Below are 26,617 nucleotides of genomic sequence, written 5' to 3'. Positions count from 1 at the left end.
CTAGTGGCTTAGAGGGAAGCAGCGGGTTTACTGACTAGGTATGTGGATGAGAGGGTTGGCAGGTACATGGGCTAGCCCTGTGATGTGCGAATACTGAAGCTGCTCCAGTCTTGTCACAGGTTTATCCTACCTCACCAGCCATGTTGTATACCAATTGTGCTGCAATCACTGCAAAGCTTTTTATTTTGGTATGATAACCAATCAGCTGTCCACCATAAGTGGCCACCGCCAAACTGGGGTCAAGTACGAAGCTGAACACCCAGTGGCACAACATGCAGCTGAGCAGAACATGCTCAATTTCAGTGGCTGCTTCACAGTCCACACCATCTTGTTCCTGCTCTCCACTGACTTTCCAGAACTACACAGACGTGAGGCATCCTTGCAAGAGATCCTTCACTCCTGTAACCCTCCTGGCCATAATCTCTGTTAACCTACTGTTGTTACACCTTCCACCCATCAATTTCTACTTTCTTTGAGCTGTCACTCCCTCCAAATCCATGTCACTTTCATCATACACTGCAGCCCACCGACTTTGGTACCTACACAATACATGCCTACCCCATGCACCAGCTACTTCTCCCTCCCAAATTCCTGACCTTCATCTGAGCCACTAACCATCCCCTCTGACACTCCTTTTTCTGTCTCCTACCTCTCTCTGTTTTCCACCCAGTCCACTGAGTGGAATGGCGCAGTGGTTAGCACACTGAACTCGTATTCAGTAGGATGATAGTGCAAACCCACGTCCAGCCATCCTGATTTATGTTTTCCATTATTTCTGTAGATCACTTCAGGCAAGTTCTGGGATGGTCTCTCTGAAAAAGGGTGCAGCCGATTTCCTCTCCATCCTTCCCTGATCGAAGCTTTCGATCTGTCCCTAATGACCTCGATGTTGATGGGACGTTGAACATTAATCTCCTCCTCCTTCCACCCATCCCACCTCACCACACCCTTTTCCATCTGCCAAAATGCAATCCCAGCAAGCACAGTGAAACAGCACAGGTTGTGTGTGTGTGTGTGTGTGTGTGTGTGTGTGTGTGTGTGTGTGTGTGTGTGTGTGCTCTAGCTCAAGAAAGGGTTTATTCTGATAGCTAGCAAGTTTTCTTTCTCTTTTGTGTTTTGCCTTCAGTGACTCAATGCCTGCAATTTGGTGAGTGCTCTCCTTTAGTCCTAAATTATTTATTTTCTATCAGAACTTTCCTATATACTGAAAGGGAAATTCTATTCAGAAACAAAACAAGGTTGTACAGTGGTTAAGCTATTGGTGTGCAATTGGTGAAAGAAAGAGCTCCAAGTCCTGTCCAGTTATCCACACTGACATTTTGTGGTCTCTATATGGATCAATGGCCATGATGGGATAGTTTCTTTGAAGACAGTCACTTTCCTTCTCACTCTTGTCCTCTTGGAGAAATTGTGTGTGTCACTCACAGCCTGTTTAGTGATAAAATGTTTACCAGTAATATGCCTTCTTCCTTCCATTCATAGGTACACAGCGAATCAGACAAAACTATAAGTTTCTATGACAAATAGGCAACTGATCTCACCCTTAAAGCTTCAAATGTGTCAAACAACTAAAAAATCATTTCACATAGAAAAAAGACAGACAAAGAGCAATAAATTAAACAAAAGACACACGTCTCAAGCATCTGGTCTCATGTCTCTAATTATGACAACACTACAGTTGAGCAATTAATACAAAATACAAAATTACAAATTATGAAAGAGTTGAGCCCTTTAAACTGAAAAGGAAGAAAAAATGAATACTGATACTTACATCATCACTTCGACAATCTCCATTGTACTTCAGATCAGTAGAGTAACTGTCATTTTTATTACTTAAAAATTCACCGGCTGGTATTGGCAATGCCGATGATAAGAAATTCTGTAACAAATTTACTATATCAATTTATAACATCTTGACAAATTTATGTGTTTATTTATCAAATATGAGAATTATTTCTGCAGTTCAGAAGTTGGGAGATGAAGTACGTAAACATCAGGGCCCGGATTTTAGTGACAAGTCATATTTTTTCTGAGCTATAGGGTAAATTTTAGAACAATTTATACACAAATCTAGTCATTTTAGTGTCGAAAAATGTATTTTGATTGTGCATATAGTCATATTACAACAAATTTTAGTAATACATCATACTGTGGCTAACTTTTAATATAACAGGTCACGTTTCCGTCAACTTTTGCCAAAAATGCATATACCGTTTTTCTCGTATCTTATGGGACACACGAATAAGAAAATGAATATATTGTTCGTGAGACAATATTTAACGTGCTATTATGAAAGATAAACAGATAAATTAGTACACAGCTTTATTCCTCAGGACTGTAGCAGAAAATCGGTATACCACAACAGTCGTTTTGCAAACATAAAACATTGTTGTGCAGAGTCGACAATACACTCTCAGAGCCAACAAAGCCAGCTTCTGCCATAATAATCATCACAGTTGCACAAGTGTTCCCAGTAACCAGTTTGAATACAGCCTTTGCTTGTTCAACATGTCTAAAGCAAAGTGCTCCGACAGCGTGAAGTTGCGAGGATATGTTCAAGAATTTGGAGAGAAGTTCTTTAGTACTGATGGGAAAATATTATTTTGTAAACTGTGTGAAGTTAAAGTTAGTGCAGAAAAGCGCTTTAATGTGCAACAACACTGTAATACCGCTAAACACATCAGCTGTGTGAAACGAAGTGCTGAAAATAACAGCAGGCAAACGTTGTTATTTGAACAGACAGGTCAATCATCAACCATGCAATCACTCTGCAAGGATTTGTGTGAGATGATGGTGCCCTGCAACATCCCATTCGAAAAGCTGAAGAATCCACACTTCAGAGGGTTCTTGGAGAAGTACACAACACATCCTGTTCCAGATGAATCCACACTGAGAAAGAACTACACTCCTGGAAATGAAAAAAAGAACACATTGACACCGGTGTGTCAGACCCACCATACTTGCTCCAGACACTAAAAGAGGGCTGTACAAGCAATGATCACACGCACGGCACAGCGGACACACCAGGAACCGCGGTGTTGGCCGTCGAATGGCGCTAGCTGCGCAGCATTTGTGCACCGCCGACGTTAGTGTCAGCCAGTTTGCCGTGGCATACGGAGCTCCATCGCAGTCTTTAACACTGGTAGCATGCCGCGACAGCGTGGACGTGAACTGTATGTGCAGTTGACGGACTTTGAGCGAGGGCGTATAGTGGGCATGCGGGAGGCCGGGTGGACGTACCGCCGAATTGCTCAACACGTGGGGCGTGAGGTCTCCACAGTACATCGATGTTGTCGCCAGTGGTCGGCGGAAGGTGCACGTGCCCGTCGACCTGGGACCGGACCGCAGCGACGCACGGATGCACGCCAAGACCGTAGGATCCTACGCAGTGCCATAGGGGACCGCACCGCCACTTCCCAGCAAATTAGGGACACTGTTGCTCCTGGGGTATCGGCAAGGACCATTCGCAACCGTCTCCATGAAGCTGGGCTACGGTCCCGCACACCGTTAGGCCGTCTTCCGCTCACGCCCCAACATCGTGCAGCCCGCCTCCAGTGGTGTCGCGACAGGCGTGAATGGAGGGACGAATGGAGACGTGTCGTCTTCAGCGATGAGAGTCGCTTCTGCCTTGGTGCCAATGATGGTCGTATGCGTGTTTGGCGCCGTGCAGGTGAGCGCCACAATCAGGACTGCATACGACCGAGGCACACAGGGCCAACACCCGGCATCATGGTGTGGGGAGCGATCTCCTACACTGGCCGTACACCTCTGGTGATCGTCGAGGGGACACTGAATAGTGCACGGTACATCCAAACCGTCATCGAACCCATCGTTCTACCATTCCTAGACCGGCAAGGGAACTTGCTGTTCCAACAGGACAATGCACGTCCGCATGTATCCCGTGCCACCCAACGTGCTCTAGAAGGTGTAAGTCAACTACCCTGACCAGCAAGATCTCCGGATCTGTCCCCCATTGAGCATGTTTGGGACTGGATGAAGCGTCGTCTCACGCGGTCTGCACGTCCAGCACGAACGCTGGTCCAACTGAGGCGCCAGGTGGAAATGGCATGGCAAGCCGTTCCACAGGACTACATCCAGCATCTCTACGATCGTCTCCATGGGAGAATAGCAGCCTGCATTGCTGCGAATGGTGGATATACACTGTACTAGTGCCGACATTGTGCATGCTCTGTTGCCTGTGTCTATGTGCCTGTGGTTCTGTCAGTGTGATCATGTGATGTATCTGACCCCAGGAATGTGTCAATAAAGTTTCCCCTTCCTGGGACAATGAATTCACGGTGTTCTTATTTCAATTTCCAGGAGTGTATTTATCCGTATGCTACAATGATGTGCTCAACAAAATACGAATTACTATTGCTGAGAAACAAAAGATGTGGGTGTCAATAGATGAAACTATGGATATTAGTGGGCGATATATTGCGAATGTTGTTGTTGGTGTTCTAAAAGTTGATGGCCCTGGAGATATGTTCCTACTAATGTGTGAAGCTCTAGATAAGAGTAAACAATTGCTATTTTGTTTACAACTCTCTGAAGCTACTGTGGCCAGATGGTGTAAAAAGAGACAACATTTTGCTGCTTGTAATAGATGGTGCTTCATATATGACTAAACCAGCCAAAGCGCTTCAGATTCTCTACCCCAGTATGGCGTACACCACTTGCCTTACATATGCATTGCACAGAGTTGCGATCAAATTACCTTGACGTGGACAAATTAATTTCCTGTGGAAAGAAAATCTATGTGAAGGCTCTGATACGGGTGCAGAAATTCAAGGAACAAGCACCTTCAATGCCACTCCCACCTAAATCTGTTCTTACACAATGGGGTGCTTGGCTTAATGCTGCTGAGTATTATTGCACCAACTACACCCAAATAAAGACAATCGTCTGTGAGCTTGATAGCGGTGAATCAAGTGCTATCAAAATTGTGAAAGAAGTTTTTACAGATACATTGTCTCGAAACTTGGCATACATAACGCCAATTTTTCAGTGATATCAAAAGCCACCAAATGACTGGAAGCTGTTGACACTCAGCTATGTGAGGCCTTGAGTATTGCGCAACATGTGCAGAGTGAGTTGGGTCGAGCTCGTGGTCATGTGGCTGACAAAGTGAAAACCAAATTGCAAAGTGTTTCCCAACGGAATCCTGGATATTCTACACTGTACAAAATTAGTGACAATCTTTCAGGGAATGCCACAACATTTGAAGAACAAAGCTGAACTCCAGTGACCTGGCTGCCTTCAAATACGCTGCAGTGATGTCTTGTGAACTGGAGAGGAGCTTCTCCAGGTACAAAACTATCCTCAGTGACAACCGTAGATCTTTGACAATGGAAAACCTGAAAATGCACCTTGTAATCCAGTGCAACTTTGCAGATACTGAAGATTGACATACGGTATTAAATAAAGTGAAATGCTTTAACTACAATGTAGAAATAAAAACATTGTTTTACTGTTTCGATAGATGATCTTTTCACTCTACTTTGTGTTTAGAAAATAGAACATTCAGACATTCAAAAAATAGGTGCAAATTAGCCACAAACCGTACAGAAAGAAAGAACTATACTTACAATATTTTGAGAAGTGAATTTTGTATTATTTTATGGTGAACAAAAAATTAAATAAACAAACATGAATGCTTTAAGTAAACTTCTATTAAGTCATATTTTATTTTTTAAGGTCATATTTATGTAAGTTTCAGGTCATAAATGCTTGCATATTTCCTGTTTTTTAGGTAATTAAAATCCGGGCCCTAGTAATCATCCACTAGTCTTTTACGGACAACCTGTGTTCCTTCACATAACACTGCTGTCAATTTATAACATCTTGACACATTGATGTGTTTATTTGAATGGTTCAAATGACTCTGAGCACTATGGGACTTAACTGCTGTGGTCATGACTCCCTTAGAACTTAGAACTAATTAAACCTAACTAACCTAAGGACATCACACACCTCCATGCCCGAGGCAGGATTCGAACCTGTGACCGTAGCAGTCACGTGGTTCCGGACTGAGCGCCTAGAACCCCTACACCACCGCGGCCGGCTATGTGTTTATTTATCAAATATGAGAATTATTTTTGCAGTTCAGAAGTTGGGAGATGATGTATGTAATCACCCACTAGTCTTTTACAGATAACCAATGTTTCTTCATATAACACTGCTTGAAAGACAAATAACTATGTGTAAGAGATGTTTATATATTTTTCTCCCAATGTTATTTAAAAAATGTTCTCCATTTTCTTTTAAACAAATGGACATGGGCACAACAGTACCTTCAGTACATTATTTACTCATCAAAGAGGCTCACTGTTGTTCACAAAGATAATGCCTACTGCATGCTAAGTTTACATCTATATGGTCAAAAAGTATTGTACTCTCACATTCTCATGAATCGCATCCAACTCTTACATGTTTCTATTACACTCTGTGAGTCAAAAATAGGGAGTCTACTGAGAATTTATCTATATGTTGGCTGCTTGATAGATACCCTGTGTGGCCAAAAGTACCCGGACGCACCCAAAAACATAAGTTTTTCATATTAGGTACAATGTATTCCATATCAGTGACCTCAGTAGTCATTAGACGTCACAAGAGAGATGAATGGGGTGCTTTGTGGAACTCGTGGACTTCGAACGTGGTCAGGTGTCACTTGTGTTATGTCTGTACATGAGATTTTCACATTCTTAAACATCCCTAGGTTGACTAGTTTTGATGTGATAGTGAAGGGGAAACGTGAAGGGACATGTACAGCACAAAAGCATACAGGCACCTCGTCTGTTGACTGACAAGAGACCACCGACAGTTGAAGAGGGTCGTAATGTGTAAGAGGCAGACATCTATCCAGACTATCACACAGGAATTCCAAACTGCATCAGGATCCACTGCAAGTACTATGACAGTTAGGCGGGAGGTGAGAAAACTTGGATTTGATGGTCGAGAGGCTGCTCATAAACCACACATCATATCTGTAAATGCCGAACGACACCTTGCTTAAACCACACATCATGCGGGTAAATGCCAAACGACACCTCGCTTGGTGTAAGGAGCGTAAACATTGGACAACTGAACAGTGTAAAAACGTGTGTAGTGGCAAATCACGATACAAAATGTGACGATCCGATGGCAGAGTGTGGGTATGGCGAATGCCCTGTGAACATTATCTGCCAGCATGTGTAGAGCCAACAGTAAAATTCGGAGGCACTAGTCATGTTTTGCTTGGCACTATCACAGCACAGGCCTACACTGATGTTTTAAGCATCTTCTTGCTTCCCACTGTTGAAGAGCAATTCGCGGATGGCAACTGCATCTTTCAACACAATCAAGCGCCGGTTCATAATGCATGGCTTGTGGCAGAGTGGTTACACCGCAATAACATCCCTGCAATGGATTGGCCTGCACAAGAGTCCTGATCTGAATCGTATAGAACACCTTTGGGGTGTTTTGGAATGCAGGCTTTATGCCAGGCCGCACCAATCGACATCAATACCTCTCCTCAAGTGGAGCACCTCTCAAAGAAACCTTCCAGCACCTGACTGAATGTATGCCTGCGAGAGTGGAAGCTGTCATCAAGGCTAAGGGTGGGTCAACACCATACTGAATTCCAGTATTACCGATGGAGGGTGCCCCGAACTTTTAAGTCATTTTCAGCCAGGTGTATGGATACTTTTGATCACATAGTATAGATCTTAGTTGCTTTTATGAGAAACTAATCTGAAACAATAACTGGTACAACTCTCCAACCACATGACACTGATTAATAATAAATACATAAATAACAGTTGCAGGTAAATCAATAGGCAGAACTCGAGAGAAAAAATAAGGCTTGAAAACACACAGTGAAAATATCTTGAGTGTATCATTTCAAGTGATAAAAGGATACAGCACGAGACCAATAACAAAATTAAAAAATCAGATCATTTCTATCATCAAGCTTGGAATCTATTCTGGAACAAGGAAGACCATTAAAAATCAAGAGAGAGACTCTTTCAGTTATATTTTGTGCTCATCATACCACATGGCTTAGGAAGCTGCACAACACAACCAAACAGGTTGACAACAAACTGCAGGCTACAGAAATGAAGTTCAGTGAATTAGGAAGGGTGGGGTAAGACATGAAAAAATAAAGGAACACGCTAGATTGTACACAGCCTTCGGAGAAAAAGGGACAAAGGTTCATTCCATATGGTTTGGCCATGACAAACAAATGGATGAGGTAGGATAGCAAAACAATGGCTACACACTGTTGTAATTGGTAGCAGACCACTAGGAAGAGGTGGCTGGACCAAATGGAGGAGAATATATGAACAAGGTGAATCAGCTGGAATACAGTCTTAAGACAAGCACGGTAAAGGACACATACTAGAGAAGAATGCTGGAGTGGAAAACTGATAATGAAAATAAAATTGTAATATACTTTTATATAATACTCCTTTTAATGTCTATGGATGTACATGGAAATAATGATGACATCTCTACAGTTATCTCCTAACAACACAGGACAACGAATTTCGCATCACATGTACATCTTGTACCTCAGAGTTTGAAGGCTGTCATGAGCATAAATTCAAAGAAATTGTTTTGTATATAATGCAGCACTTGAATGTCCTTATAGGAGTCGTTTGGCCATTCTAAACTGTGCAAGCACAACTATAAAGCTATAAACAAGCATGGGAAAAACCATTATGTCATAGTATCATATTAACTAAATTGTGCTGATGAAATTGACTTGACATTCACTTTCTTAAAGTGCTGAATGTATAAGAGTGCTACGGATTTGAAAATTTTGCTTGCCATTGGAGAAAGTCTGATCTGAATCCATAAAATCATAGACCAAATATGTTATGAATGGTGTAAATATATTCTTTTCTGCATATTTTTTGAAAAATAACTTTATACTACAAACAGGGAGAACTTCAGATTGCCCTTTCAACATGGCTTATCACAATATTCCACCAAGCAAAGTAAAATCATTAGAAATAAGAGACGTATCAAAAGAATGGTTCTTACTGCATCTGGTAAACAGGGTGCAGAAGGTAGATACAGCACAGGTTTCAAGCAAATTTTTTGTGAAATATTTAAACGATACAAAATACATTACTACAGGTGTTCCTCAGGGTAGCAGTTTAGAACCATCACTGCTTGGATGTACAAAAATGACTTTGGAGATAAAGTGTACACCTTCCGGGTTACAGGACTGGAGTAGGTGGTGGTGGGAGGGTGCATGGGACAGGTTTTACACCAGGGGTGGTTACAAGTGTAGGAGCCAGAGGGTAGGGAAGGTGGTTTGGGAATTTCATAGGGATGAACTAAGAGGTTACAAAGGTTAGGTGGACGGCGGAAAGACACTCTTGGTGGAGTGGGGAGGATTTCATGAAGGATGGATCTCATTTCAGGGCAGGATTTGAGGAAGTCGTATCCCTGCTGGAGAGCCACATTCAGAGTCTGATCCAGTCCCAGAAAGTATCCTGTCACAAGTGGGGCACTTTTGTGGTTCTTCTGTGGGAGGTTCTGGGTTTGAGGGGATGAGGAAGGTCTACACGATCAAAGGCAGAGCCACGTGTGAAAGCACCCACATGATTTACCGCCTGACCTGCCTACACTGTGAAGCTTTCTATGTGGGAATGACCAGCAACAAACAGTCCATTCATGCAACACAGGCAGACAGTGTTTGTTGGTAATGTGGATCACCCTGTGGCTAAACATGCCTCGGTGCACTGCCAGCACATCTTGGCACAGTGTTACACCGTCCGAGTTATCTGGATACTTCCCACTAACACCAACCTGTTAGAACTCCGAAGATGGGAACTTGCCCTTCAGTATATCCTCTCTTCTCGATATCCGCCAGACCTCAACCTTCGCTAATTTCAAGTTGCCACCGCTCATACCTCACCTGTCTTTCGACAACTTCTTTGCCTGTTGCCTCGACTGACATCTCTGCCCAAACTCTTTGCCTTTACAAATGTCTGCTTGTGTGTGTGTGTGTGTGTGTGTGTGTGTGTGTGTGTGTGTGTGTGTGTGTGTGTGTGTGTGCGCGTGTATACCTATCCCTTTTTCCCCCTAAGGTAAGTATTTCCGCTCCCGGGATTGGAATGACTCCTTACTCTCTCCCTTAAAACCCACATCCTTTCATCTTTCCCTCTCCTTCCCTCTTTTTGATATTTAATTTCTATTTAGAGAATGTCTAACAATAATGCTGATATATACATACTTTCTTCATATTGCTGGCTCTGGGTCAACAGTACAAGAAAAGGGGACACAAAGATGTAGTGAACTAACTAAATGGTGGTTAATTACTAAACTAAATTTACAGAAATCTTAAAAAAGTTACAGAAATGAATGATAAGCTACACAATTCGCTGTCAATTTGCAAACACAAGTTACCGTGATTAAAAGAATACACAAACAACATTCTTTTTGCTTGCAGGGACATATCAGCCATGTTGCCCTGTGTTCTGTTTCCATACATTTTTATGTGTCCGAAATGGAACAGACAAGCATATACACATTTTATTTTCATTGGATGTACTTTGTATGTTCGTCATCTGAAGTGTTGACTATAGAACTGAACTTTTTCCTCTTACCGAGCACACTTGCAATTGCATATACTGCATCATGTTATTTTTGTCTTCCACCTCCACAATGTCACAAAACATAGCTTCGTTAGAGGTAATCTGATTCTGACAATCGTTATTTTTGCCCTGTCAGTGATCCTTAACAACAGCAATATTGTGCACTTAATTTCTGTACTAAGGCACAACTAGCCTTGCACTTCTGCATGCTTCAGTAAGAATGAATGAATTTATGAGTAGGAAGCAATTGCAGTGCCACTGTTCTCAGATTTGTCAGATTCGTGAACTACAGCAGACAGGAAGGAAGACATTACAACACTAACAGAGAAGCAGTGCCTTGACTTCATATGTATGTAAACCTCAACCCGAGACTCTGTTTCTGATCTATAGTGGGAGTTAGTTTCTCAGGATTTGGTAAATGTAATATGGTTGCAAGGGAGGGCTTGGCAGATATGAGGGAATGTGGGGAGATTTGATCGATGCTTTTGTAATGGTGGTGGATAGTATAGTCCAACGCTGAAATCTGATGTGAACAACAAGGGCAGTTTTTTTGAGGTGGTGTTGTGCATGCTACTCTAGTTCCTGGTGGGCAAGGGTTTCACGATCTGGGAGATGGATGCAGGAATTTGGAATATGGAATTGCAAAGCAGGAGGATTTTATTGATGGAGAAGGGTAGCACAAGGAGTTTTGGGGCCGATTCACATGGCTTTGCAGGACTAGGTTATTGAGGGCTATGGACTGACAGAACTTGAACAGATAGAGGTAATAATATGTGAAATTGTGTAAAAATCAATTAAGGGCAAAATGTAAGTAGTACAGTGAAGGAAGGTGAAACCTGAGTAACTAGGACCTAGAAACAAAAATGAAATAAAATTGATGTGAAAAGGGGATAAGATCAAAGGAAAATGTAAATAAATACATACATAAAAATATGATAACACAGTGTGATGTAGGTCATTTGTTGGACATGTGTGAAGAGAGAAGGCAGCAGGTGTATTTGGATTACAAGCCGTTAGTAAGGAGCATATTTAAATGAAGGAAGAAAAGTGGAAGGGGGGGGGGGGTCGTAGTTGTTAAGTATGGGATGTAACAACGTACACATGATAAAGGTGAAGCTGAAGGGAGGTGGTGGGATCAATTTGGAGGTTCAGGGATAATTATATTGGCTGGAAGAAAGTGGGACCGAAGCACTGCACCACCAATCCTTGTGGCACAATAGCCATGTGCTGTGCTTACACGTGACAGATTATACAGGGTGACTGTGAAGTCAGCTTCACAAGGTGTGTGGTAAATGTTGAAAAGCATGTGTGGTTTGGAAGGCAACAATAAAACATGGAAAACTATAAGCAGCAAAGGACAGACACTAAGTAATGTAATGCAATGCAATGCAAGAGGGTTTTGTAAGGTTACCTTCTGCACAACTCTCAAGTTCAATAATGATGGTCATGTTAAGGAGCACCTCTGCTTCTCATGGTCCCTGCAATGGAAACACTATTTTGCCACTAACCCTACCGATCAGACTTAATAAAAAACTAATACTGAACTCTGCCTGACTCAATTTACTTCTCCATCTCACCATTATCCACCACCACTGCTCCCAAATCACCCCCTGTAAACTTTTCAGAATTCTCAAACCTTACCTCACCATCATTCTTCAAATCAGTCAACAAGGAAACTCACATCTACATCTACATCTATAGTATTCAAACCACCATGAGGTGCATGGCAGAGGGAATGTCCCAGTTATCAGGCTTTATTCCCATTCCATTTATGTATGGAGTGTGGGAAGAATGACTGACTGAATGCCTCTGTGCATGCAGTATCTATTCTAATATTGTCCTCAAGATCCCTGCGTAGGTGATACGTAGGGGACTGTAGTATATTCTCAAAGCCATCCCCCCCCCCCCCCCTGTTTTGTGAGGTGCACAATTTTACTTCTGAACATTTAAATCAAGTTGTCATTCTGAAATCTCATCAAGACTGACTGAATATTTATGTACTTTCTTTCAGATAGTACTTCATTATAGATAACTACATCATCTGCAAAAAGCCTGATTTTACTAATAATATTGTCTGCAAGATCATTACTATACAACATATACTGCAAGAGTCCCTTTACACTTCCCTGTGGCTCACATGAAGTTACTTCTCCAGCTGACGATGATTCTCCACGCAAGATAACATGCTGCAGACTCCCTACCAAAAAGTCCTCAATTCAGTCACAAATTTCACTTGATACCCCTTCTGCGGAAATAACCACAATCCACCACCTAAAAACTGATCTCAACCTTATAATCCTACCTACTGACAACGGTTCCACCACTATTGTTATGAACCACACAAATGACCTGGTGGAAGGACTCCATTAATTGTCAGACACACCCAACTACAAGACCTGCCACAGCGACCCCACTCTAGAAATCCAGCAGGGGCTCCAGTCCCTCCTCAGATCCCTTGGTCCATCCCAGAAACGCAATAGAATTTATGTCCCTCCCCACACTGTCACTCCCCACACTCATACTTTCTCCATGCTTCCTAAATTGCCTAAACCCAACCACCCACCAACATTTCATTATGGATGATTACAGGTACTACAGAGAGAGAATCCCTGAACTTATGGACCAATGTCTTTCAGCCTGTTACCCATAAACTACCCAGCTATATGAAAGACAAACTATTTACTGCACTGACTCTCCGCAATTTTCGATACCCTGCTCGTCATTGTCAATGACACCACATCCCCTACTGAATACTACATTTTACAATCCCAATTCCCAGTCACTTATTTTTCTCCTTCGAGGCCATGACCTATAAATGAATCCACAAGAGATCAGCACTAGTGCAAAGAGTTGTTCACGTGATCTTCATTTGACTGGTGCCTGTAAGTATGTGCCACATCAGTACTCTTGGAAGAGAGCTTTGGCGGTGACATGGCGCTGTTGTTCCCGTATAGTGATTTCCGAAGATGGAAAAAAATGAGATTAGGGCAGTAATTAATTACTTCATAAAGAAAGGTATGAAAGCAAAGGACATTCATGCCGATCTCCAGGATACACTGGGGGACTCTGCTCCTTTCATATTCAACTGTTGCCTAGTGGACAAATGAATTTTAATTTGGTCAGGAGAGCTTAGATGATGATCCATGCAGTGGTTGGCCAAGATGTGTCACTACTCCAGAAATCATTGTAAAAGTGCACAAAATGGTCATGAAGGATCAACAATTGAAAATGAGCCAAATTACTCATGCTTTCCAGGTGCCATCTGAAAGGGCATATAACATTTTAACTGAAGAATTAGAAGTGGAAAAAATTATCTGCAAGATGGGTGCCACAACTCTTGACGCTGGATCAAAAATGCATGAGAATGGACATATTGGAACAAAATTTTGCGCATTCAATGGAAAAACAAACAAGATTTCTTGTGCCAGTTTGTGAGCATGGATGAAACTTGGGTGCACTACTACACCCCAGAGACAAAACAACAGTCAAAGCAGTGCTGATTCTCCGCCACCAAAGAAAACAAAGATAATTCCTTTGGCAGGAAAGTTCATGGCGTCAGTGTTCTGCGATGTGAAGGGGATTCTGTTTGTAGACTGTCTCCTCACTGGGCAAACAATTACTGGAGAGAGTACTGTGCTAACCTCCTGTACTAATTGCAACAAAAGATATGCAAAAAGGCCCAGGTGTAAAAAGGAAGAAAGTCATCTTCCATCAAGACAATGCACGCCAGCACACATGTGCCGTCGCCATGGAAAAATTACATGAACTAAGGTTGCCACACCCACCTTATTCACATAATATGGCTGTCTCAGACTTCCATCTCTTCCCAAAACTTGGTGGATGAAGATTCACTTCAAACGAAGAATTGATAGCCGGAGTTGACAACTATTGTGCAGGCCTGAGGAAACTCATTTTCGAGATGGGATCAAGGCACTGGAACATGGTTGGACCAAGTGCATTAATCTACAAGGAAACTACATATGGATAGGAGAGATGCTGAGTCGCAGAGAGGCACAACAAAAGGCTGTCACAAACAAAGCTTTCGGCTCGTAAGACAACAAACACTCACATACACACTCACACAAACGCAACTCACACACACACGTGACTGCAGCCTCAAGCAACTCAGCGTGGCCTCAGTTGCCTGTGTGTGTGTGTGTGTGTGTGTGTGTGTGTAATTTTGACAAAGACATTACTGGCCAAAAGTTTTATTTGTGACAGTCTGTTTGTTGTGCCTATCTGCAACTCAGCATCTCCGCTATATGGTGAGTAGCAGTGGAGATGCTGATCTATATAAATGATGCTGATCTATAGAAATGACCTGAGTGACAATCTGAGCAGTTCTCTTGGGTTGTTCGCATATGATGCTGTAATTTACAGTCTAGTAAGGTCATCCGAAGACCAGTATCAGTTGCAAAGCGATTTAGAAAAGATTGCTGTATGGTGTGGCAGGTGGCAGTTGACGCTAAATAACGAAAAGTGTGAGGTGATCCACATGAGTTCCAAAAGAAATCCGTTGGGATTCTATTACACGATAAATAGTACACTTCTCAAGGCTGTCAATTCAACTAGGTACCTGGGTGTTAAAATTACTAACAACTTCAGTTGGAAAAACCACATAGACAATATTGTGGGGAAGGCGAGCCAAAGGTTACGTTTCATTTGCAGGACACTTAGAAGATGCAACAAGTCCACTAAAGAGACAGCTTACACTACACTCGTTCGTCCTCTGTTAGAATATTGCTGCATGGTGTGGGATCCTTACCAGGTGGGATTGACGGAGGACATCGAAAGGGTGCAAAAAATGGCAGCTCGTGTGGCAGATATGATATGCAAATTGGGATGGAAGTCATTACAGCAAAGACGTTTTTCGTTGCGGTAAGATCTTTTTACGAAATTTCAGTCACCAACTTTCTCTTCCGAATACGAAAATATTTTGTTGAGCCCAACCTACATAGGTAGGAATGATCATCAAAATAAAATATGAGAAATCAGAGCTTGAACAGAAAGGTTTAGGTGTTCGTTTTTCCCGCGCTCTGTTAGGGAGTGGAATGGTAGAGAGATGTCCTCCGTACTTCAAACACCATTGCACTAGCTTCTCGATATGAGGTTGAGAAAAAAATTTTGGTTGCACAACATCGCTTCCTCCATTTGTTGATCAGAGCTCAACCGACAGCCTCTTAAAGCACCTTTAAGTGGGCCAAACGGATGGTAATTAACAGGGAGAGATCAGCACTGCACATGGTTACGCTTGTGCTCTTCATTGCATTCTTTTGAAGCTCATCTTGCACATACTTTGTGAAAGTTGAGCCTGCTACACTAAATTTCATATGCAGAATTTTGTCAGCTGTAGCTGTAGTTGGACATCCAACTCTTTCCTGACCCTTCATGCCTGTCTGACTACTTCTGAACTGTTCAGTCTACTGGTAAACACTTCATTATGACAAAACATTGTCCTGTGTTGCGCTAAAGGACTTCTATGAACTGCCACTCATGGTATACCTTCAGACCACAAAAACATATAATGGAACACTGTCTGTCTATGGTGTAAACAAAGAGTGGCATGAATGTCATTATGTCACAACATTACACAGCAGACTGGTGTGATAATGTTGCACCTACCACAGGCAAAGATAGTGGTGCTATCTAGAGGCTGCTGAATGCATAAAGCCTTACAGCCAACCTAAAGACAATTAGAGCAAAACTGCAGATATGAGGGTCATTTCAAAAGAAATGCACACTATTTTTTAAAAAACCAATCTTTTATTCTACATGTTTGAAAATATTGTTCCTAAAGGATGTATCTATACACTGTAAAACTTTCATTTCTCCACATAATTTCCATTCCTCTCAACTGCCTTACGAAATCTTGGAACCAGCGCCTGTATATCTGCACCGTAAAATTCTGGACCAATGTGTTGGAGCCACAGTTTGGCAGCATGCACAACGTAGACATCATATTCAAACCTTGTTCCACGAAGAGAATCTTTCAGTTTCCCAAAGAGATGATAGTCACATGGAGCCGGGTCAGGACTATAAGGCGGGTGTTTCAGTGTTGTCCATCCGAGTTTTATGATCACTTCCATGGTTTTTTGACTGATATGAGGCCATGCATTGTCATGCAACTGAAAAACATCCTGCTTTTACTGATGTGGCCGAACACAACTCAGTCGAGCTTGAAGTTTCTTCAGTGTCGTCACATATGCATCAGAATTTATGGTGGTTCCACTTGGCATGATGCCCACACGCAAGAGTCCTTCAGAATCGAAAAACACTGTAGCCATAACTTTTTCAGCATAAGGTATGGTTTTGAATTTTTTTTTCCCTTGGTTCAATTTGCATGATGCCACTCCACTGATTGCCTCCTTGTCTCTGGCGAAAAATGATGGAGCAATGTTTCATCACCTGTGACAGTTCTTCCAAGAAATTCATCTCCACCATTCTTGTACTGTTCCAAAAGTTCGCCGCATACCGTTTTTCCTTTTTCTTTGTGAACCACTGTCAACCTCATGGGAACCCACCTGGCACAAACCTTTTTTTAATGCCTACACTTTCAGTATTCTGCAAACACTTCCTTCCCCTACCCCAATGTAGCGTGACAATTCGCTCACTGTGATACGTCTGTCAGCAGTCACCAATTCGTTAACTCTCTGCACATTGCCTGGAGTGTGTGCAGTACGAGGCCTGCCACTGAGAGGACAATCCTCAATATTGCTGTGCCAACTTTCGTCATGTAACCTGCTTGCCCACCGACTAACTGTACTACGATCGACAGCAGCATCTCCATACACCTTTTTCAACCTCTTGTGGATATTTCCCACTGTCTTGTTTTCACAGCACAAGAATTCTATGACAGCATGTTGCTTCTGACGAACATCAAGTGTAGCACCTATCTTGAAGACATGCTGTGACAGCGTCACTCACAGGAACAGGTTGAACTAAGGTTGAAAACAAGCGGGAAGGATGTATCTACACACTGTAAAACTTTCACACATGCAGAATGAAAACTGTATTTTTACAAAAATAGTGTGCATTTTTTTTGGAGTGGCCCTCGTACTTATTGACTAATCTTCGTAGAATTGTTGTCAGTTATCAAAAGTTAGAAGATTTGGCATACCATGTAAGGCTTATGTGGGATGGGTCACGACACCCCAAAAATTACGAGTTCTGCAAAAATTTGGTATCACTAGTGTCGGTCGAGGGTTCTAGTAACATGTTGTAGATTCAACTTGTTACACACAATTATGGTAAATTGGGTTCATTTAGGCTGACACTGCAGGCATCCATTTTATTGATTCCTATCTCCTGGAGAACGTTGTTTCAGTGTTATGCAACACAGCCCTGAAAGATGAATCCATCACTGAAATGTTGACCGTAGTGTTGGACGATACGTATGACAGAGGATCCTTTCTTGATACTGCGTAGCACTCAAATTACCCTCAATAGTGCAATGAGAGGCATCCAGTGCCTGTACATGATAATGAGCAAAAACACTGCTGATCCACGTCTCTATTGAACCCTTGGGACTGGATGCCTGAGATTTGCCTTGGCAGTTAAATACTTTCCACTCTCTCCTACGATGATCATCGGGCCCCAATTGCCTGGACTCATCACTTAGGAGAATCCCATCCCTGGTTTTCTCTCTTTACACCTTCTCTGTGCAACACAATGCTGGAGGAGCGGAGTTGTACTGTTGTTTGCAATGGATGCCAAGTGACAAAATTGATTGCACAGGATGACTGCATACTGACTGGGCTCGCGCAACTCACCAATTTGCCGCCAAAAAGGCAGTTCTGATGCATTTTTCTCAGGGAATCTATGAACCATAATCTGTAGGTAGCAGTCAGTAGTGACGAGATGCTGCAGGTGACCACTATGAGGCAGATCTTCAATGTATGATTAACATTACTGTAGTGTAAGCCAATTTGGTGTGCAGACTCTCATGCTGACGAATTCTCCTGCTGTAAAACGACAATGTGTGAATGGTCTAAATTTGTAATGTATTTCAAGATGTACACTTGGTGTCCTGTCCTGTTCTCAATTGGAGACACAGTGCACTCTACTGAAAAACATTGACTACGTTTTGCTATTGATGGGGCATCTTCCTTTGAGCATTGGTAGTTGTCAAATATGGCTTCAAAATATTCACAAATCCATGTAAAGATCAACAGATATCATAATGATGCATGTGACTTCCCACACCAATTAAATTCATCACCCTTGAATACTTTTCATAATTTTGTATATTTGTGAGGCAAGGGGTACATTCATCCCGTTAACTGTTACTAAAATAAGTAACCAAATGATTTTGTCTTACCTATGAGCTCAGTGCACCAAAGACATGATGGGTTTCAGGATTTAGATTCATTTTCAAAAATAGTACCTTAACATCTTGCATGACCTAAGACATAGAAACTGCAGTATTCGTAGTGTGGAAAGTGTAGTGACTTTTCTTTATGAGACTAGCCTTGGAATGAAAAACATAATTATTTAAGAAGTAGTAAAAATTCTTCCAGGCCTGATCTTGAGTTACAAACGAAACTATTTTGTGGATCAAAATGAAGTTTGACCGACAATTTTGCCCAATGTGTACCCACAAAAGAAATAAATTATCATCATCAATGCCACTCTCTGATAGTCAAGAAATTTTCATCTTGACCTGTGTTATGTTCCCATACAAGGAATAAAATGACTTAATCTTTACTATATTATACAAACAGGGCCAATAGTTGCTTATTATTGTACGACACAAACAGGGCCAATGTAACTATGTCTTCATTCTGTATACAAAGAAACAGTTTTTTGTGTTGTTGACTGTTTATGCAACTCTTTTCTTGTCTTCTGTTATCGAGTTTTTCTTACTAACCACAGCTGATTTCTTCGAATCACTGTCGTAGAGGTTGCCACAACATTTTTGGCATCCACCCTGTCTCTCTTATTTTTTACTGCTTTACTGCCTCAGGAGCGTGAAATCAATCTTTGACTTGACATTTGAAATTATGGATTACTAATTAACCCACCATGAGTTTTACAGTTTTTGATACGTTAGCAATTACATGCTCTACTTTAACCCTTATCTCTCAATGAAGCCCTATGTAAACACAGTATCACAAAATTAATTTTTTTCACTATTATGATAATGATAAAGTAATGTAGTTTGGAAACAAAGAATTATGTAAGATGCTTACCAGTCTCAGTTCTTCCTGTTCTATAAGCTGCAATTCCTGTGTAAGCTTTTCTCCTTCAGTAAGTGCACTCCCATGTGAAACCAGCTGAAAGAAAAATAAGAAAAACAACAACCAGAAAATAAACAAAAGTTGCTATACATTACACTGATGGAAAAAAAATAGCAACACCAAAAAATATAAGTAATGAAATTTCAGGAATACATTTGTCTGGGTGACTTTTTTAAGTGATTAACATTGCAAGATCACAGGTTAATGTAAGCATGAGATAAGCAATTGCAAATGTGAAATGCTGGTACATTAATAACCAGTGTAACTGCCAGAATGATGAATGCAAGAATGCACATGCACATGCATTTTGTTGCACAGGTGTTACACATCAGTTTGTGGGATGAAGTTCCATGCATGTTGCACTGAGTCAGTCAATACAGGAACGGTTAATGCTGTTTGTGGATGACACTGGAGCTGTTGTCTGATAGTGTCCCACGTGTGCCCAATTGGAGACAGATATGGTGATTGAGCAGGTCACGGCAACATGTCGACACATTGTAGAGCACACTGAGTTAAAACAGCGGTCAGTGGGCAAGCATTATCCAATTAGGAAACACCCCTTGGAATGCCATTTCACAAATGGCAGCACAACAGATTGAATCAACAGATTAATGTACAAGTTTGCAGTCAGGTTGTGTGGGGAAAATCGCAACAGAGCTCCTGCTGTCATACGAAATCACACCTCAGACAATAACACCAAGTAGGTACATCCAGCATGTGTGTCACATGCAGACAGGTTGGTTGCATACTCTCAACTGGCCCCTCCTAACCAACAAACTGCCATCGCTGGCACTGAGGCAGAACCAGCTTTTCTCAGAAAATACAACAGACCTCCACCCTGCCCTCCAATGAGACACCACTTATGTTGTAAATGGCAGTGGTTTGGGATCAGAGAAACGCACGCTGCAGGGCATCTGGCTTGGAGCTGTCCAATTTGCAACAGTTTGTTATGTCACTGTGGCACCAACTGCTGGTCAAATTGCTGCTGCATATGCAGTATGATAGGCCAGAGCCACATGCCAAACACAATGGTCTTCACTCCCTGTGGTGCCGCGGGGTCATCTGGAGCCTGGTCTTCTTTCGACTGTACATTCTTGTGACCACCGCTGCCAGTAATCGTGCACAATGGCTACATTCCTGCCAAGTCTATCTGCAGAATCATCGAAGGAACATTCAGCTTCTCTTAGCTTTATTACATGATCTTGTTCAGATTCAGTGAGGTATTTATAATGGCATCTTTGACGCCTTAAAGGCATTCACGACTAATGTCAACTTTCCAAGTTCAATCTCAAAAGCAACTAATGATCAAGACAGTAACAGTGTGCATTTAAAACAAACCTCTTTTGCATCCTCATAATGGCACTATTAGTGTCACTCTTATGCGAATGGCATGAAATATGAAAAGTCATCATCTTTTAAATGTAGAAATATGCCTACCAACTTTCATTTATGTCGCACCAACTCCTCCTTGGTGCTGTAATTTTTTTTTTTCCATCAGTGTGTAAGGAACATTGATGCATTAATAGCTGTTCATTAGTTAACAAAAGCTTAACACAGCCAATACATGTAGATGTCGAGAAGAAACAGAAGATAATATAGTATTAGAGGCCAAGTAGACATTTCCCACTGGGATATTATAACCTAAGGTCCTCAGATCTAGATACAAATAAAGGCCATTCGCATTTCTTTCTTTTGAAATGAGTCTCACTGTGACAGCCATACGGTGAATGAAACTATTTTTACATAACTTATAACAGTTACAATGTCTGAATATAAACACACATTTTATTGTGGTTATCTCATGCGTTCAAAATCTGGCCATATAACAGTCTCAGGAGCTGTAAGTGATGGAGATCTCTGAAGCTTTGATGCAATTTCAGTTCCAAAATACATCTGCCCAATGTTGGCACACAACACCTCCACACTGGAATACAAGAGACAATGTACGTAGTTCTTAATACATTAATTTATTTTGGTATCCTTTCCAGAAACAGTATCTACCACGGGCATGGATACCTAAAATCATATCTGCAATTTCACCCAAAGTCCTAAACAGAAGGAGATCTGAGTAGGTAGCATTTTAGTGACAAGTGGAAAATCCAGGACATAATAATGACAATGCTATGAAAAGAACAGATTGCTACTCGACATGTAGTGGAGATGCTAAGTCAGACAGTTACAATGAAAGGTCTGCTATCATGTAAGGCAAAAGATATTCTGCATTAAACACACACACACACACACACACACACACACACACACACACACACACACACACACACACTGCACCTCACATTCACTGACCACTCACTATGGTCTGGTCACATGAGTGTTAGTTGTGTGACGAATGTGAGTGTGTATGTTGTCTAATGCAGAAGGTCCTTTTGCCAAAAGCTTTTCCTGTTAGCAGTCTTTTCGTTGTGCCTGTCTGTGACCCATCATTTCCCTTATATGGTGAGTAGCAATCTATCAATTTCATAATATTAAACAATGGAAGCTCCAGGTAGAAATATCAACAATGTAGGAAAACACAGATTGCTACTTACAGCACAAAAAACATGTTAAATAGCAGACAGGCACAATTAAAGGACACTTACATAAAATTTTCAGTCACAGTTTTCATCAGCTAAAGGTACATACACCATTCACACATACAAGCAAGCACACCTCGTGCACACATGACCGCCGACTCCAGCATCTCGGGCCAGAATGCAACTACCACAAGGGATGCAAGCAGCAGTCAGAAGGGGGGGGGGGGGGGGGGGGGGGAAGGGGAAGCGATAGTTGTGTACAGCTGGGGATAGAGATGAATGCTGTCTGGTGGACTATGCAGGGTCTAGAATGCCAACTGGCACAGTGCCAGGAGGTTGTGAGGCCTGGAAGATGGGGATAAAAGGAGAGTAGCAGGGAAAAACAGGCAGAATGGGTTGGCACAGGGCAGCAAATAAAAAGGGTGGGAAACGAGAATGGGGACAAGATGATAGGACAGAGGGGCATGGAAACTGTTGGGTGGAGAGTACGGGGACAGTTTGTTACTGTAGGTTGAGGCTGGGATAATTACGGGAGTGGAGAATGTGTTGTAAGGATAATTTCCATCTGCAGAGTTCAGAAAAGCTGATGGTGGAGGGAAGGATCTAGATGCTTCGGGTAGTGATGCAGCCATTAAAATCAATTGAGTTATGTTTGGCTGCATGCTTTCCCACAGGGTGGGCTACTTTGCTCTTGGCCACAGTTTAGCAGTGGCAATTCATCCTGGTGGACTGCTGGTTGGTAGTCATACCAACATAAAAAGCTGTGCCACGACTGCAGCAAAGTTGGTAAATAATATGGCGGCTTTCATAGGTGACCTGGCCTTTCAACGGCAGTATTGTTAACAATTTCTCTCTAAATTCTTTATTTTCAAAATCCAAAAATTGCACAAAAATGGACATTTTTTCCTTCATCAACGAGGTTGCCTGATTCATCTAGTGCTATGGCATAGCAAGGCGCCTTCTGCAGAAGTTCGAGCAAACTATTTTTATTATCAGCAGCCAAAATTTCGTTTCTTCTTGTTTCATGTCTTGCCAACAGTGCTGTCTGGTGGACTGTGCAGGGTCCGGAATGCCAACTGGCAAAGTGTCAGGAGGTTGTGAGGCTGGAAGATGGGGATAAAAGGAGAGTAGCAGGGAAAGAGAGGCGGATGGGTTGGCACAGGGTGGCAGATAAACAGGTAGGGAGATGAAAATGGGGAGGAGATGACAGGACAGAGGGAGATGGAAACTATTGGGTTGATAGTGGGGACAGTTTGTTACAGTAGCTGGGATAATTACAGAAGTGGAGAATATATGTAAGTATAACTTCCATCTGCACAATTCAGAAAAGCTGATGATGGAGAATAGGATCCAGATAGTTTGGGTAGTGATGCAGGCATTAAAATCAAGTGAGTTATGTTCACTTGCATGTTCGCCACGGGGTGGGCTTCTTTGCTCTTGGCCACAGTTTGGCACTGGTTGTTCATCTTGCTGGGCAGCTGTTTGGTAGTCATACCAATATTTAAAAAAACTGTGCAATGATAGCAGCAGAGCTGTTAAATGACATGGTTACTTTCATAGGTGGCCCAGCCCCTGATGGGTAGGACAAATCTGGAATAGGAAGTGCTGGTTGGGTGAATTGGGCAGGTTTTGCACCTGGGTCTTCCACTGGGATATGATCCTTGTGGCAAGGGGTTGGAATTGGGAGTGGCGTAGGGATGGACTAGGATGTTTTGGAGGTTGATTGGCCGATGACACATTACTTTAGGAGGAGTGGGAAGTATCTCGGGTAGGATGTCACTTATTACAGAGCATGACGACAGGTAATCAAAGCCCTGACATAGGATATGGTTCAGTTGTTCCAGTCTAGAGTTCTACTGGGTGATGAAGGGGTCACTTGTTTGTGGGGCTTGTTCTTGGGCTTGTGGGACCACATGAAATGGATGGGAGAGAAGTTGTTGAGGTTGTGAAGGAATATACATAGAGTGTCTTGGTTCTGAGTCCAGATCATGAAGAAATCGTCAATGACCCTGAACCACACTAGAGGTTTGGTGTTTTGGGAGGCTAGGAAGGTCTCCTCTAGATGGCCCATAAAAAGATTGGCACTGGAGGGTGGTATGGAGGTGCCCATGGCAGTGCCACGGATTTGTTTATATACCTTCTTTTCAAATGAGAAGTACTTGTGGGTTAGGATAATGCCAGTAAGGTGTATGAGGAACGAGGTAGTGTGTTTGGAGGCCTTCAGGTTCATTGATGATGTCTTTGGAGAAGTTAGTGTTCAATAGAGGTAAGACCATGGGCATGAGGGAGGTTGGTGTATAGGGTGGTTGCATCAACAGTGATGAGTAGGGATAGGGATGGGGATGGGGGGAAGTCAGTGAAGGAACTGGTTGGTGTCTTTGATGAGGGAGGCTAGACTATGGGCAACTGGTTGGAGTTGTTGGTCAATTAGAGCCAAAATTCTTTCAGTGGAGGTCACAATAACCAACCACTATGGGGTGTCCAGGACTTTTGGGTTTGTGGATTTGGGGGGGGGGGGGGGGGGGGCAGCATGTAGGAGGTGGGTGCATGGGGTGTCATAGGGGTGAGGAGGGAAGTGGATTCAATAGATAGGTTCTGGGAATGGCCTAAGGCTTGAAGTAGGGATTGGAGGTTGTGATGGACATCTGGGAGTGGATCACTTTGGCAGAGTTTATAGGTGGGGAGTCAGATAATTGGTGGAAGCCTTCAGGTTCGTTGATGGTATCTTCATGATATGGATGCAGGGCCAAACACTCTATCTTCGTTCCTTCACAACCTCAACAACTTCTCTCCCACCCATTTCACATGATCCTCCTCAACCCAACGTGCCACCTTCCTAGATGTTGACCACCTCCTCTGTGGTTGCTCCATCCACACCTCTACCCACATTAAATCCACCAACCATCGACAGTAACTACGAAGTCTTTCGTGATCCAGTCCTTGCATAAAAAGTTCTCGGTTTACTTGCCGCGTCAAATTTGGATAAAATCCTAAGCTTTCAAGGACTACCTCCGCCATCTTCATCAGGGGTTTTACCCCTGACGAAGATGACTTAGGTAGTCATCGAAAGCTTGTGAAAAACCCCTGACGAAGATGATGAAGGCAGTCATCGAAAGCTTGTGAAAAACCCCTGACGAAGATGATGAAGCCAGTCATCGAAAGCTTGGGATTTTATCCAAATTTGACGTGGCAAGTAAACCGAGAACTTTTTATGCAACCATCAACAGTGCTTGTATTTTGATGGCTGTCATCCCTTTCACACCAAAAACTCCCATACTCAGTATGCTAAGGGTCTCACCAAGGCCTTCACAGATAGGCACTAACTACAGACCTAGTCTGCAAATAGATCTCCCCTGCCATTTCCCTCACACCCCCAATTCCCCCCCCCCCCCCCCCCCCCCCAAGAACCAGCCACAAACAAGTGACCCTTTCATCACCCAATACCACTCTAGACTGGAACAACTGAACCACATCCTATGTCAGGGCTTTGATTACCTATCATCATGCCCTGAAATGAGTGACTTCCTACCTGAGGGTTATCCTACCCCATAGGGGTAGACTTGCAGAGAAGATTTATTCAAGACTTTCGATGGCTTCATTACAAAAATCAAACATTAGTTATGAAAAAATGGTGTCTCTTTCAACTGAAGGGGCCCCAGCAACTATCGGCAAAGAAAAAGGACTAGTAAAGCTAATCTAAAATAAGAATGCTGAGCTGCTATCTTATCAGGGTGTAATTCAACAGGCAGCCCTTTATTGGAAACTTAGTGTGTGACTGAAAGAAGTAAGGGACACGCTGATCAAGTTGGTTAATTTTATGGGGTCTTATTCTGCTCTTCAGCACAGATATTTCAAAGTGTTTCTTTCTGAATGTGATTTGGCCATTCTGACTTACTGCAGTATAATAATGTTCATTGGCCAAGTAAAGGTCAAGTAATTGAACATTTCTGGCAAATAAAAGAAGTAGTAACATTCTTCTTAGAAATCTTGGGATTCACATGAAGCAAGAAACTACTTGGAGTTCCTAGCACATCAGTGCAGTATGATAGGTATGGCTCTCTTGGAGGACATTAATATGTGATCTGATACAAAGTGTCTCTCTTCTTTCCATTGCAATCCGGATATATTTGAAAAAAATATTGAAAGCAGAGAATTTTTTTGCTTTCCAACAATTTTTGAATATAAAAGTAATTCTGAAACAGACACTTCAGTATTATTACACTTTATGTCAGACGTTAAGAAGGAATTTGTAGTAAGATTC

At 42.3% G+C, this 26,617-nt stretch overlaps 1 protein-coding gene across 1 annotated transcript in view; it reads right to left on the bottom strand.

Moving 5' to 3' along the window:
* Window positions 1-26,617, bottom strand: part of LOC126267412 (roquin-1) — a 246,290-nt gene that overhangs the window by 49,361 nt on the left and 170,312 nt on the right. The window contains 2 exon segments of the mRNA XM_049972641.1: window positions 1,772-1,879; window positions 19,778-19,861. Coding sequence (XP_049828598.1) covers window positions 1,772-1,879; window positions 19,778-19,861 — 192 coding nt within the window.

The sequence above is a fragment of the Schistocerca gregaria genome, chromosome 4 (assembly GCF_023897955.1).
Source record: "Schistocerca gregaria isolate iqSchGreg1 chromosome 4, iqSchGreg1.2, whole genome shotgun sequence".
NCBI lineage: Eukaryota > Metazoa > Arthropoda > Insecta > Orthoptera > Acrididae > Schistocerca > Schistocerca gregaria.
This window is presented reverse-complemented; position numbering and strand designations above follow the sequence as displayed.